The 16707-nt window shown below is 38.2% G+C and overlaps 1 protein-coding gene across 2 annotated transcripts in view; it reads right to left on the bottom strand.

Moving 5' to 3' along the window:
* Positions 1-633: 633 nt before the first annotated feature.
* The window catches only part of LOC106875628 (E3 ubiquitin-protein ligase MIB2), a 61850-nt gene continuing 45776 nt past the window's right edge, over positions 634-16707 (bottom strand). For both annotated transcript variants that reach the window (XM_014923858.2, XM_014923857.2), the window contains exons 4-5: positions 2443-2514; positions 634-1457 (exon numbers count right to left, since the gene is read on the bottom strand). In XM_014923858.2, coding sequence (XP_014779344.1) covers positions 1237-1457; positions 2443-2514 — 293 coding nt within the window. In that variant the 3' untranslated portion in view covers positions 634-1236. The remainder of the gene's footprint in view (positions 1458-2442; positions 2515-16707) is intronic.

Below are 16707 nucleotides of genomic sequence, written 5' to 3'. Positions count from 1 at the left end.
AGGGAAAGGGAGAGACTAAGCCCTAAGGTACATCATATAAAAGAAGTGTTAGATAGATAGATAGATAAACTGAGAAAGAGAGAGCGAGAAGGGTGAGAGAAATTAGGCCCGAAGGTACTTCATATAACAGAATTGTTATGGGAGAAAGAATGGGTGAAGGGAGGGAAACTTGGTCCTAAGGTACATCATATACATGTTCCAAGGAGAGAGAAAAAGGGTAGAGACTAGCGTACATCATATAAAAGAAATATTATAACAAAGATATTAAGAGAATTGATATAGATATAAAATGGCTATTGTACCCTAAGCTATAATGAAGGAAGTATATATGTAACACAAAGACTATTAAAACTTTCTATATAACAATAGAAGTGTAATGATACGATATGTTTCTTATGCTGAGGTCATCAGATGCAACATACAAGTATGTGAGGTCACCAAATCTAATAGAGATGTGCTGGGTTACCAAATGTAATGTACGGTTGTGTTTCTCATGTGAGAGTTATGAATTGTAATGCACAGATGAAAAGTTACTACATATAGAAATAGTAATTCTTTTTCAGCATTGGGGTTGTTACATGTAGATAGCTGAAAGTAGGATGAGGCAGTGTAATAAGAACATTGAAAGAAAAGAACGATATTTACAGATTTATTAGCTGGCAGTGGTTAGTATCACAGACATAGTAGTAGTTGTATAGATGACAATGGTATAATGTGTTGTTCGTGCTCTCTTAGTGTGTGTTGGAAGCTGTGTGTGTAAGCCAAGTTATGGTCTGCTGACAAAGAGGAACAAAGGGTCAAAATTGCGTTGTCCCTTTCCATTCAGCTAATGCTCTTTGTCAGACGACTGAAAAGTGCAAGGATAGATATGCTCTCAGTTAGCTGGTTGAAAACCAAAGATGTTGAAGCAAACTTTTCAATTGGTTATATAAGGTTCGGACAGTAGGTCAGACCTAAAACAATAAATTGATCTGGAGGGGTGGGGCCGGCAGGTGTTTCTCATTTATTTCCCAACATAGAGATAAAAGACAAAGGATCAGACATTCATCTGACAAGCAACAGGTGTGTGGACTGGGTTTTGAATCTTGACTAAACAGAGGAAAGTGATCTATAGAAGTGTTAGAAAAGGTACTTATATCAACATTACACTGCAGGATATAAATGTTTATCTTTATTTTTAAAGTTTATCTTTCTCCCTCACACTCCTCCATTCTAAGTTAAAATACACACTCATAATCAGCAATTACATTGAAATTCCTGATTTTTCTGAAGGTAATCAAGTGCATCAAAACATTCAGCTTCTTCAAGAACTTTTCTTAGGAGGTTAACTGTGCATTCCCCAGTTGCACTACGATTTAACCATTTGTGTAACATTTGGAAACTTTGATGTATAATTTCAAGTGGACAATCACCTCTGATAATTTCCAGTTCAACAACTTTGATTCCTAAGAAGATACCTACAACAAATACAATAATATGAATTACTACAACAGTAATAACAACATTAATAATATAAAAGATACCTACACTGCTCAATATACAATTAACCACCACGTGTCAGTGAAGTGTAGTCCTCACCTAGACTGGGCAGTGGAAAGACTACAACATATCTTGTTTACAACACTGCACCACACCAATTAACCACTTCATGTCAGTAAAGTGTAGTAGTTCTCAACTAGATGAAAACTGAACAATAGAGAGACATGGTGTGTCTAGACAGTAATGTTGCACCACACACAGTTAACCAGTGCATGTCATTTAAGTATGATCTTCAACTAGACTGGATAGTTGGGAGACAACAACATGTGTAGACTGCAACATTACACCATTTACAAGTAACCACTGCTCACCTAGATGGAAACTGGTGTCATGCTCACCTAGATGGAAACTGGACAATGGACGTATAGCAACATGTCAAAACTACAACATTGCACCACATGCATGTCAGTGAAAGTGTAGTCCTTAACCAGATGGATAGTCAGGTGACAGTGACTTTGATCATGCATGTCATTGATCTTTGATTTCTACCCAAAATTTAACTATACATGTCATAGTGATAATTGAGAGGGGTTGACTGGCAGTATCAAGTTCTAATTAGCTAGACAGGCATATTTAGAAAAGAATATCTTTGAAAGCATATAATACTATCAAAACAGGGTTAAATTCCACCACCCTCCAGCCTCTATCAGTAAATGCAATAAAAAAAGTAACACAAACAAAACCATTCCCAAACACAGACATATCTGCCCCAACAGAATGAGATATTTTTGTTTCATACCCCAAGAAACAATATTTAATTTATTGTGTCATTTGTCCTTACTACTATGTTAAATCTTGTAAATGTTTTATTAAATATGAGTAATATACACAACTTTTCAGATAAATTTTCAGTTAAAATTTACCTTTATAGAAATCAATTTGGTAAAGTTATTTTATACGCACCTACTTGCCACCATTTTCTTCCCAACAATTTGCTAATCATCATGAGGTCCCGTTCTTCAAGTTTTTGACACTCTGAAAACAAAATAAATTCATGTTTTACCTTTTATAGTAAAGTTTTTCTATTTATATAATCTACATTTTATTGAAGGTGGCGAGCTGGCAGAAACATTAGCATGCCAGGTGAAATGCTTAGTGGTATTTCGTTTGTCTTTACATTCTGAGTTCAAATTCCGCTGAGGTTGACTTTGCCTTTCATCCTTTTGGGGTCAATAAATTAAGTACCAGTTGCGTACTGGGGTCAATCTAATCGACTGGCTCCCTCCCCAAAAATGTTGTGCTGAGAGTAGAAAAGAAAAGAATCTATATTTTATTGTTGTATGATGTTCTTATTATCAAATCAACTGGTTTTGGTCAACATTTTTATTAGGATCAAAACAAAATACACTTGCCCTTCTAAATGTCTGCTATGAATCAAGACTCCTACATAATTTAACAATGATGCAATTATCTCATTTAACTTTTCGCTGATTATACTTTAGTTTTCTTTCTTTAGCCTTTCCTTTCTGTCATCTGTGCTAAATCTACAACATGACAGTCTTCTCTCACCTCTGTCTTTCACTATAATCATCTTCTGAATTCCAAAGCAAGGTACACTTCAAGTGTACAAGACTAAGAAAGTTATTGAATTATACCTACTTAATTGGGACCTGTAGGCAGCACAATACCACACTTCTTGACATATTGCAATACTATATGTATACATATGCACATACATACATACACACATACATACATACATACATACATACATACATACATACACACACATGCACATACACAGACATATATAGATTCACTAGATCACCAGATGAAATCCAGAGATTATCAATATAGAAAACACTTAGTAGTGCTGTAGATGACCATGCGACCAAGGAGAATGGTGACGAAGGAAAGGCTTCTTTTAACGCATCGCACGGTTGACACAAAATATATAAATAAGAACTCACAAGTGAATGTGATGAAGTGCCAACAAGGAAAAGAGAGAGACACAACTGGTAAAGAAGTATAAAGGGAAAGGTTTTATTGGAGCATTAAACTGTATGTGCGTGTGAGTGAATGTGACATAATAATAGCACAATATAAGACAGGCCGTCATGTAAACAAAAGAGTGTGTGGATACAAACATGTATGTGTGAGTGCGAGAGAATACAAAGCATAGAAAAGAGTCTATACCAAGGACGTTAAGTGTCCTGAACACAAGGATAAGAAATCCCAGTTCTTAGTGAAGGTACACAGTAGTTGAAAGTCTGTACATAAGAGGTTGGGGCCGAATAGCAGAGCCAAAGAGTCACATGTCGTGAGAAGAAGTTGAGGCTACGATGCTGCGACCGGTTACTTGGTACAAATGGTTCTCACTGGTTGAGTTCTGGCTGTTATTCATGGTGAAGTGATTCACACAAACAGTGTTGAGAGAAACTGTGCGGGCGCTGTTGGCAGTGTGTACGTAGAGACGTCGGTGTAGATGCTGGTGACAAAGCTTGTAGTAAACAGTTGAACGGTGGTGTTGATTCTCCAGTAGAGCGGAGTCATGTCGTCGCTGGAAACTGGCTGGTTGGTGCTCTGTGGTCAATGGCTAGATCTCAGAAGGTCTGAAGCCGTGACGACCTAGCTCAGACGAAGCTGGCTTTTGTATAGAGAAAAATCAGCTCACAGAGGGGTTTAGAAAACCATTCCACGTGACCTTATCGGAAGGCTATGATTGGTTGGTCTGCAGCCTGGTGCGAAACAGAACTAGAGACAAAAGAGCGCCTCTACCAACCAATCGGAGTGGTGGACACAACAGGGTCCCAAGATGCAGCTGAAAGCTAGATGTTATCTGCTACGTTCGCATTTGCATGTATATATAACTGAGAGAGAAGATTCGCTACAGTGCTCAAATGATTTGAACCTACACTCTGACCTCTTTACAAGGGACCAAATATGTGGGGGTAAAGAGTGACTATAAGATGAATCTAGGTGAGCAGATATGGAAATAATGATGCAAATAAAGAAATAAACTACTTGGGTCTGATAAACAAAATATATGTACATGTATACAAGTAAATAGAAAGAAAACAAAGACCGAAAATTTTCAGACAATGAATATTCAAGTAGATATGTATATGTTCACAGAGCAAACTTACACAGAGTAGAAACAACAAAGAAAATTAAAGGGGCGAAGGTATGGTGTTACAAGTCTGACAGCCACCTTTTAGGTAAGTTAAATCCCTACCTAAACTTTTCTTTAAAATTCTAAACTCTAATTTCCCAGCCTAAATATTACCCTTTCTTCAATAAATCATCTATTAAAATCTCCTACATCACCACACCTAAGTTAGGATCCATAATTGCTTCCTCTAACAGATGCAAACTTCAATGCCTGTTCTTAGACCCTACAATCTATCTGACTGAACTCTACCCCAACCCATCTAGTTGCAATAATACAACCCTTAGTAACCCTACCCAACTCAATAATACCACCCTTAATGCTTCTCCCCATAGTGCTACTGATATGATCACGTAAACTAGCAGTGGTACCCCCTCCCAATCCAACACAGATACTGATAATATCTCCCATTCTTCTTTGCTGGCAACTGACCATTCGGACCTGACCTTCCTAGTGATCAATTCCAACTGCAGGGCAGGCAGGAAAATGTGCAAATTCCAGGTGTTTCAACTCTGCCCTCTTGGAGGTTTCTGTCTACACAAAAATGTAATCTACAAATGCCAAGTAGTAACACCATGCTCCCACCAAGCTAGGGTTTACATTGGCAGCACTGTTGATTTCAAGTGCTGCTATTGAGCATGCATGAACTCTTTGTCCAATCCAAATTTCTAAATTATTTACCTCCTTAGCAACCTCAAATCCCAAAACATTCCCTATACCCTATCCTGGTCCATCATAAGTGAGATTCCTCTATACATCACTAACCTCTGCATTTGTAAACTGTGTTTAAGGGTCACTCACCATCGTTCACAACCACAATTCCTCATTACTTAATAAATTCTCAGATGTAATCCTCTCTTATAAGCACAGGTTCTACTCATCATTTGCTCATTTTGTTAAATATATGTAATCTCCTAATTACAATTCACCCTACTTATGATTAACCTTAAGGTACAACTTGATTGTACAAGCAATATACCCCCTTCACTAATATCACCCTTTCTACTGAATTCTTTCTTCTTATGATTACCTTTGCACATTCCTCTTACTCAGTACCCCCACCCATACAGCCAACCAATCTTCATATATATTCTTTTCCTGTCATCTATCTCCTCTTCAACTGAAACCACTTGCATCTATCCTATTGCCTTACCTACCAACCTATCCACCTCTTCCTTCCTCTCTATCCAACTCCAATTTACTCTCATACACTTCTCCATACCTCAGTACTCTCCTTCTGCCACCAACCCACCTTCATTCTCTGATCCCTCCCTCCAACCTAAACCATCTAGCACTAACTACTGCTGCCATGACTACCAACCTACCTCTCCCTCTCTGCCTCTCTGTCCACCTCCCTCTCTCTTCTCTCATACTTTTCTACATACCTTAGTAATCTCCCTCTGCTGCCAATCTAACTTCTTTCTCTGATTTCCCCTTTGCCACCCTACTAGCATCTGTTAATGGACCCTTTCACTTCCTTTAATAATTGCCTCTTCCTTTTCTCACAATCTCAACTTCCTTTTGTTCTATAGCCCTTATCCCAAAATTTTAACAAACCCAACAACAACTGACCACTTTTCAAATACTACCCATCCCACTCCTCCCACTCATCTCCCAACTCTATTATCTCTTACCCTTCCCTGCTTCCACACTCCTTACACTACCACTATTCCTTGCCTTCCACATTTAACCATTCCACCTTTAAACTTTTCTGTATCATGATCTGAAAAGTTAGACTTTTTGCAACCCTGTAGATGGAGACTCAATTTATCCAATGTTTATTTGTTTTCATTACTGGTTGCATATTCTGGTGAACTACATCTGCCAACATTATGATGGATCTCCAAATCCCCAGAAACAGCTGTTGGACTTTTAACGTCACACCTCACCCCTTTAATTTTCTCAGTCATTTGTACTCTGTGTAAGTGTGCTCTGTTAATATATAAATATCTATATATTTATACTTGATTATCATTGTCTGAAAATTTTTAGTCTTTGCTTTCCCTCTATTTACTTATATACATGTATATATATTTTGTATATCAAATCCAAGCAGTTTTATTTGTTTATTCACATAATTGTATGCCATTATTCAGTTTTATTTCAAGATTTCTTGCCAATAGAGAAAGAGTCGGTTTCTAACATAGATCCAAGTCTCCATTGGAATTTCAACATCAACAATGGGATATTTTTATTTGTATGTATGTATACGTGCAGATTTGTATGTTTTGTTTTATGTATGTATTTTCATACATATACTTGCATATCTAGACATGCTTATATATACTTAAATGATAATCTTCAGGAAAGTTTTACAGATTTTTACAGTTCCAGTGATGGCTTGGATCTGTAGTCTTCAAATCAGCTTTCTCCTTTCTGGTTTTCTCAAGATTGGTATTTAGGCAGTTCCCCAATAACTACAGGTATAAACCTGAACTTGTAATCTGGATAGAGTAACTGCACATTTCTCAATAGTTCAGCATACGTATTTTCTTTTTCATTAACCATTAGCTTTATGTTAACATTTGCTGGGCAGCTGATTTCCACAACTGTACACAATTTCTCTTCTCCGTCCCAAATCATTATATCAGGTCTACTGTGTTTACGTTTTATTGAGGTTTTCACTGGGACATTCCACTAGAGCTCCTTTTTGTTATGAGTGGCTATGGCTCCCACCATACTGTGGGTTCATATTTCTTTGCCTTCAAGGTTATCCTTTCGACGGATCTCATTATACAGTAGATAATATCATGATGACATTTTCTGACAACTGCTTATGATGTGAATGATATCTTAATTCCACAAAGTCTGCATCAGTTGTCACATTTTACTGCTTTTCCTGCATCTCTGTTCCTTTTGTGCATCAAGTATCTGGTTGATATTTCCTGTTCCAGGATTGCAAGCACATACCCTTCAAAGTGTGAGATAGTAATCTGATTGTTGGTCCATGATAGACTGCTTTGATGATTCAATGTTATTATCACCCTGGAACTTTTTACTAACATATCCATGCATGGTCTTCTGCTCATATACGTTCATTCTTTCATCTGATGATATGTTGCAATAGAGTTGTACAACCTCTTTGGGCATGTGTTTAAGGTTATCAGACAAGGAATGCTGCTCAAGGAGCTGCCTTCCAAGTTTAATGTATGTATGTATGTATGTATGTATGTATGTATGTATGTATGTATGTATGTCTCTTCTATATTTTATTATAAATCTTCCACTGAGGAGGGAACCTGTTTCCAACAAAGATACAAGGCTCCATATTTGGAATGTAGTTAACACAAACAAATTCACATTTGGAACTTGAGAAAAGTCTTGCATATTTTTACTGTTCAACTCACAGACTGCACTTGTAATGTACGAATCAGCTGGCCAATTTCTCTTTCTGAAAATCCCAGTTTATCCAGATGCTCCTTTAAGCATTTACTAACAAAACCTAGTGCTCCAATTATTATTGGTATGAATATGAATTCATAGTCTGGATATAGAAACTGAAGGTTTCGAAGCAGTTGTCCATAAATATCCTCTTTCTCTTTGATTTTCAAATAGACATTTATATCTGCAGGGCAGCTGACCTCTATGATGGTACATACCTTTGCCCCTCTGTCCCAAACAACAATATCTAGCTTGTTATGTTTACATTTGACAGAAGTTTTGTTGGGAATATTCCACTAGTATTCCTTGAGTTGGTGTTTATGAATGTATTTGTTGTGTGGATGCTCCCAGACGATAAGTAAGCTAGTCCAATATGTATAAATAGTGGATGTGAAAGCTAGTCATTGAAGAACAGCAAAGTGGGCACTCTTACTGACTTACTGCGGGAAGTGTGCCGCAAGAGTTAGAATAAAGAGAGTGCCCCCGGAGATAGACGAGGAATGGCTGGTGGCAGCCATCCTCTACAACTGTGAAGATGAAGTGGAGGTGTTAAAAGTGGAAAAGTCAAGAGAGATCAACTGGTGGAGTTATGGCCTGGAAGTCATGATCCACATAACCCTGCCAGATTTACATAAAATAGTGGAAGAGTTGGTACTCCGCGATGAGACTCGACTGAGAGTTGTGGTGGAGGGGAGACTGCCAATATGTTATAACTGCAGAAGTAGGGGACACATGCAAGCAAGATGAAAGTAGTTGTCAAACAACAAGAGCAGCAACAGCAGCAACTACATATGTTAACAGAATTGTTACTGCAGTCGAGAAATATGACAGAATCCTTTTCAGCGGACGGTGTTGCAAATTCCATCGAAGAATTTCACTACAAACTGGATGAAGGAACTACTTTTACTGCATCTTACAGACGATACAAAGGCATATTCAGAGAGGAATGTAAGGGATGGTCTAGTGAAAGGAAGGTAAGACTTCTTTTGCGAAAGCTTAAGTTTTTGTAACTTTATTTTGCTGAGAAAGCCCGCGGAATTGTGTTTTGATGAAACGATAAATATTTTGACTAATATTTTTAGCAAGAAAAGTTCGCAGTTTAACATTCGGTGGAGATGTTTAAACCTAAAGAAAAACGAGTCCGAAGATTTTGTAACATATGCTGGTATGGTTAATAAGGCTTGCGAAAGGTTCAAGCTGGAAGAATTAACGCCAGATATGTTCAAGTGCCTAATATTCATTAAAGGTGGCAATGGAAGATGCATAAATTAGAAAAAGAATATTATCAAAGCTGAATCAAGATGTGAAACTAACCTTGCAGAAAGTGGCTGAGGAATGCCAACAAATAATAAATCTTCAAGATGATACAAGAAAAATAGAAGACAATAATAAGAATGTACAAATGCATAAAGAAAGTACAGATAGAAGAAAATATATAAATTCAAAACGGTGCAATGGTTGTGGAGACTGACATTTGAGGAAAGATTGTCCCTTCAAAGATAAAACATGTTTTAAGTGTGGTAAAATTGGGCATATACAAACGAAATGCAGTCTCTCAATTTGCTTGTCCATATTTGGCCAATAAATGTAACTCCTCATGAGGCTCTTCATCTGGACAATCCCCAGATGTCCTACACGGAAGTCTTTTAATACTCTGTATTGCAGCGCTTCAGGTATTACCACTCTTTGTGCATATAATATCTCATCACATACTGAATATGGATTCTGATTTTCTTTCATTGACGTTTTGTTAACCAAGTTTTATGCATAGAGTGCTCACTGAGGTATTTGTCTGGACTTCCTTAATTCCTAAATCCTCTCTTTATCTTTTATTTGTTTCAGTCATTAGGTTGCAACCATGCTGAGGCTCCACTTTGAAGGGTTTAGGAGAACTAATCAACCCCACCACTTTTAAACCAGGTACTTATTCTCGGTCTTTTTTGTCAAACGGCTAAGTTACAGGGACGTAAACACACCAACACCAGTTGCCAAATGGCAGTGGGGGACAAACACCAGCACAAAGACATGCAAGTACACACACACACACACACACACACAGATACGCACACATACATACACATACACACGCAATGGACTTATTTCCACCATCCACTAAACCCACTCACAAGGTTTTGGTCAGCTCAAGTCTATAGTAGGAGTCACTTGGCCAAGGTGTCACATAGTGAGACTGAACTTGGGACCATATAGTTGGGAAGGAAACTTCCTACCATGCAGCCACACTTGTGCCTTATACATACATACATACATAAATACATATATATATATATATATGTATATATATATACTGGACTATCCGTGACCAGGTGGGTCACTGGGAAACTAAGTTTCCCAGCAACAGAGTTTTGTTTTGTAGTTTGGAAAGATTTGGCTGTTATTTCTTGCATGCCCTGCTACCACGTAACAGGTATTTCGGGTCCTTTATAGCAAATAAGTGTTATGTGGAGCAGAGCGTACTAGAAACAGCAGCCAAATCATTGAAGAGGAGATACATTGAATGCACTCGAAAAAACTATTCCATACTGAGGTTACGAACGGGTCTTTTACAAAATATCTATCGCATTTTTAAAGTCATTCTCACTTTAGAATATTTTTCAAATATGCCAAAAAAAATTTTTGTAATGGTATTCTCTTGAAAATAATTTTAAAAAACGTTAAAATATTGTCACTTGCATGATCTTTTTAAAATAGCATAAGATTAATATTTTCTTTATAACTTTTATATAATATTTCAAAATATATTCAAACAATTCATGTCCTGCAACATTAAAAATCAGAGATGTGAAGTGCACAGGATTGCGAAATATGTGTGGAGGGAACTGAAATGTTATTGCTGAGAAGTTATATGGAATGATGAAGACATGCTCTTCATTGATATGAAAGACAAGATAATGATGTAGAAAGTGCTATTATGAAATGTTGCTGTATGTGGATAACAAATGGGATAAAGAGGGGCAACCTCAACTTGAACTACAAAGAGGCCAAAAACTCAAGTTGACTGAAACATGCTAAATAAAGTGGTTGAGGACATGAAGAGAGGGAAAGCTGCAGATTCACCAAGGTTAGTTGCAGAGATGCTCAAAATATCTGATGAGGTAGAACACATGATTACCATCTGGATAGTTAATCAGGTTATACAAGAAGGTGTCATATCTAATGGCTGCATAACAGTATCATTGTAAACTACTAAAAAGACAAAGGAGATGCCTTAGAGAGAAGCATTTATAGAGGAATCAAACTATTGGATCAGGTTATGAAAGTCACAGAGGGAGTTATAACATAACTGATCCATGTCAGAGTAGCTCTAGATGAAATGCAGTTTGCCTTTGTGCCCGAAAGTGGTACCACATATGCAATCTTCTTGGTGAGGCACCTGCAAGAGAATATTTGGCTGAGAATAAATGGATTTTCCTAGTTTTTGTTGACTTGTAGTAGGCGTTTGACAAGGTACCACGTTCAGTAGTTTGGTGGTCACTGACGAAATGATGTTTAAAGGGATTGGTTAAGAGGGCTGTACAAGCTGTGTACAAAGATGCAGTAAGTAAAGTGAGAATCAAAAGCAATTTTACTGATGAATTTGATGTGAGGGTATGAGTCCATCAAGCTTCAGTCCTTAGTCCCCTCTTATTCATCATAGTCTTACAGGCTATCACAGAGGAGTTTAAGATTGGCTGTCCATAGGAACTCTTATATGCTGGTCATATAGTTCTTAGAACCAAATCTATAAGAAAATTAGAGAGGTAAACCTAGAATCAAGAGGCCTCAAAGTAAATTTAGCAAAGACAAAGGTGAGTAAGAAAGAAGATAAGACTCTAGTATCTTCAGGGCAATGGCCTAGCTCAATATGTAAAAAAGAAGTATGTATAAATGCCATATGTAGTGTGCAATGTAAACTATGGACACATAATTGATGGAGAGGAATTACAGACAGACAACAGAGAAAGTAAGCTTCATTTATGACAGATGTTCTTGAGCAGTACATACTATAAGCATTCCAGAAATAGATTCTCTTTAATACCTGGATGGCTCACTAGAAGTAGTCAATGTTATTTATTATCCAGGGGATGTAATTACCAAGGAAGGCTACTGTTCAGAAAGTATAGTAAAAAGGGTAAGAGCAGGTTGGAAAAAAATTCAAGGAGCTTCTACCACTGCTGGCAACAAAGGTCTTTTTCTCTCTTAGAGTGAAAAGCAGATTGTATAATGCTTGTGTTAAAACTGCAATGCTGCACAGTAACAAGACATGTGTCTTGAATGCAGAGGACTTGAGAAAACTGGAAAGAAATGAAGCAAGCATGCTCTACTGGATGCGCAATATAAGTGTGCATGAATGACAAAGTACTGAGAGAAAAACTGGGTTTAAGAGGAATCAGATATAGTGCACCTCCCCACCCACTATGCTGGCATGGATATGTGATGTGTGTGGATGAGGACAGCTGTTTGAGAAGTGCCACACTTAATATGGATGGAGCTTGCAGAAAAGAGAAACCCAAGAAGACATGGGATGAATTGGTGAAGGCTAATCTCAGGATCTTGAGCCTCTTGGAGGTATGACAAAGGAACAGGGGGAAACTGGTGACATGCAGCACTTGAGAAGACCAGCCCAATTTGGTGAAACGGAGATTTAGAGGGCACAGTATGTATCTGCACAATTGCCCTTCCCCTGCCTAATTTTCTCCTCAAAACATTTCCACTTCTCATTGTTTCTCTAACTGCCATATTCTGCAGCAGTAATTAAATGAACAAAAACTGCATACTTCACCAGCTTTTCTTTTATACCACTTACCCCTTTTACTATCTAGAAGCGTTTCACTTGTTATCCATCTTTCATTCCTAACACTGTTTTCTCCCCCAACAGTTTATATTGATCTCCTTCCTGAGCCACTAAATTATCACTCCTCCACCACCACATGTTTCCCCTGTTAGTCACCCTCAACCCACTTCAATTCTGCCCAATTTCTACTGTTGTTACCAATTCTCCTTACCGTTCCTACTTAACATCTCAACACCTGCTCTTCATTATGTTCAACCCTCATCCATTCCCAGTTTCTAACCATCCTTCACTCTTTCATACCTCTACCCACCTGTCCTCCCTGTTCTGTTTCACTCACTTCTACTCACCTTGTACTTAGAATCCCCAGTCTAACACATAATCATCACTATTTTATCTCCTTCCAACTCTATCCTGGACACTCCTGACCTCTCTTCAATAATGTGAGTAACTGTGTTGCTCCTTTAATGCAAGAAACCTGTTCTGTTCTGTCCCTTTCTCTCTTTCTCTTATCCAGTAGCATAAATCCACTGCCAAGGGGATCTTAGTCTTGTAGGCTGTCTTGTGACCTCACTAGTCCTGGTGCCATTAAAATAGCACCCAGTACACACTGTAAAGTAGTAAAGGAAGATCATCTAGCTATAGAAATCATACCAAAGCAGACACTGAGTGCAATGCAGTCTTTAGAACCATCAGATCATATCAAACTGTCCAGCTTATGCCATCATGAAATATAGATGTTAAATGATGATGAATATAAGATGAGATTATTGGATTTGAGAGAAAAAAGGCTTGGATTATCAGATGAATAATCAGAAACATGAAACTTGGAGAAATGGATTTATGAGCCTTTCAGTTATGATGCATTAAAGAATACTCTACATTTATGTAGTGAGCTCTGTAATTTATCACTTCTAGGTAAATGAAAAGAAATTCTCTCTCTGCCTCCCCCCCTCTCACACACACACTATATATAATCTGAATTTGAGTGTCAGTACAGCTGACATTACAGTACTTCCATTGAAGTCTAGAATTATTTTACAGTAATAAATATTGTATGCTTACATTTAAGCAAAGTACAAAGTTCACTCAACCATCACTCATGAGCAAGTATGACTTGAGAACATATACTATGGTTTCACTAATTGTTTCAGGTGCCTAGACACTCTTTTGGTCCTACCATTCTTGCCCTGAGAAACATCCAAGATGTGAGAAGTACATACATACAAACATATACATATATATATATATATATAAAGAATAAAAAGTTTTGAATGGTACAACAATGCACTATAACACAAAAAAATGGACTATATTCCTGTTGTAATTTAGTTATCCATAGTCCGATGATATTTCGGAATACAATTCCTTCTTCAGATATTCTTAGGTGGAGTCTCTGCTATAAACTGTTTTCTAACAGTTTTCTTTTTTTCGGAAGTGCCTCAGTAGTGGTCTCACGAAGCTCCTTCCGGAATTCCTCATGAGAAGTGCGTGAGGTCGGATATGTCTCAATCTCGTGTGTGTTGGTACATCTGTAACACTGCTTCTAAGTTATGTATTATACGTGCAGCTTCGTTTTTTCCCCCCTTTGTTTTCCTCTTCTCTTTTTTTTTTTGTTATAAACAATAGATGAGCATATCAAAATTGAACCTACATGCATCCAGATGTAGCTAAATAATATATTGATTACCAATCTCTGCGTGGTTTCTTGTGAAATATATGATAGACTGGCACAAGAACATTTAAGCAATGACAGACTATATTCTGAAGTGACAGATATAACTGCGACCAGGATTGAGGATGAATTAACACCGCATGGACAGACATCTGTAGACGGAGACAAATACATAATAAATTCAAGAACAACTTCATCACAAAGAACAGTAGATTACCCAGATTTTATCACCTCATTAAAACACACAAGACTAGCAACACGATCCAGATTAGACCCATTGTCTCCAGTGTTGAAAGACCTCTATATAAAATATCCTGGCTACTTTCTCATATCCTGAAACCCATACTCGCCACCTTTTCGGGACACGTCAAGAACTCTAACAAAGTCATCAAAAGACTGCACTAATTACCCCTAGATCAACTCAGGCAAAACAGATATGCCTTTAGTTTTGACGTTCTCTCAATGTACACAATGGTGCCAGCCCACTCGGCGGTCAACCTATTGACTGACTGCATAATAGCGCCCAACATCCAATGCTTCAGACTTACCGCAGCTGATATACACTAACTTTTGTCCATCATCGTGGACAACACCTACTTCACTTTCCAGGACCATATATACAAACAGACAACAGGTCTCCCCATGGGATCCAGTCTCTCGGGCCTACTAGCCATCACTTATATGAACCATCTGGAATGTCGAGCACTCAACATCTGCCGCTCATGTGCCTTCTTCACCAGGTACGTAGATGACATCTTCATACTCAACCTTCCGTGAAGAGGCCGAGAGAATATTAACGACATTCAATAACATGGACATGAACATAAAGTTCACTATAGAACATCCTGACATCACTGGATCACTATCATTACTTGACTTCAAATTGAATATAACAGAAGAAGGGGAGATACACACCAAGTTCTACAGGAAAGCAGCCAGTAGAGATATGTTTGTTCAATACAATTCAGCACTTCCACTCGGTGCCAAAATAGGATACGCCAGAAATGAACTTGCACGCATCCAAGGCAAATGCAGCAGAATGGAGGACAAGGTGATCCACACTACACGCTTCCTAGATATATTGAAAACCAACGGGTATCCTAGATCCATTGTAAATTGGCTTAAGTGCCCAAGACGACCAACACACCGAACACATAGAAAACCCAGCAACACATGCTTCCTTAAAATACCCCATTTTAGTGAGAGGATAACTACAGCCATCTGAAGAGCCATAAGAAGAGAAGGGCTAGACATACAACTAGCCCACTCCGGCCCCTCTCTGAGAGGACATCTCGCAAAGAAACTAATAAGGGACAACAATCAATGCACATTAACAAATTGTCCCATCCGTGACACAGATTTATGCCAACGAGTAAATGCTGTGTATAGAATACAATGTAACAAATGCAACAAGTTCTATGTTGGTAGCACAACAAGACCATTAGACGTCTATATCAAAGAACATCTGAACACGAGAACCTCCTCCTTCAGAAAGCATCTAGACAGATGCCGGAACACTGACAAAAGCATAACAGTCACAATTGAGGCCAATGAGAGAAATTTGGGTAATTTAAGAATTAAGGAAGCTTTACTCATACACAGACTAGGACCCCATATTAACAACAGGCTGGAGGTTGGTAATCAATATGTAGTGAAACTACCTATCGTCACTAGATACAAAACTACCTATCGCCATTAGATACAAAACTACTATCGCCATTACATACAATCTTCTCATTTAAATATAAATAAATGTGAGCGTAGTAGAGAACCCATTCCTTGTCATCACGTGACTGATCATTATTCGAATCGGCAACTTCTTCGAACCGTTCCAGCCAGAACGCAAACTGACCAATCACAGCCCTTAATAAGGTCACGTGATAGAGTATATTTCTGATATACTCTATAAATAGATCAACTCATACCCACCAAATTTGTCTCGGTCCAGTTTCTCTTTGAGATCTGTTCCGTGTACCACACGACAGCAGCAGCAACAAGTAGCCAGCGACCACTTCAACAGCTTCGTCCAGCCAACGATGACCACCGCCGTCGCCACATCAGCAACAAGAGTCTACGACTACTATCCAGCATCATCGTCATGACCAACACGATTACTACCAAGCAGCCTCTACACCACCAGCGTCAACACGACTTACTATGTACACCAAACCAAACCTCCGCGGCACATCTCTCTCTTCGATTCTGTTAGGTGAC

The sequence above is a fragment of the Octopus bimaculoides genome, chromosome 8 (genome assembly GCF_001194135.2).
Source record: "Octopus bimaculoides isolate UCB-OBI-ISO-001 chromosome 8, ASM119413v2, whole genome shotgun sequence".
Taxonomy (NCBI): Eukaryota; Metazoa; Mollusca; class Cephalopoda; order Octopoda; family Octopodidae; genus Octopus; species Octopus bimaculoides.
Note: the sequence above shows the minus strand (reverse complement) of the source record. Positions and strands in the feature narration are given on the sequence as shown.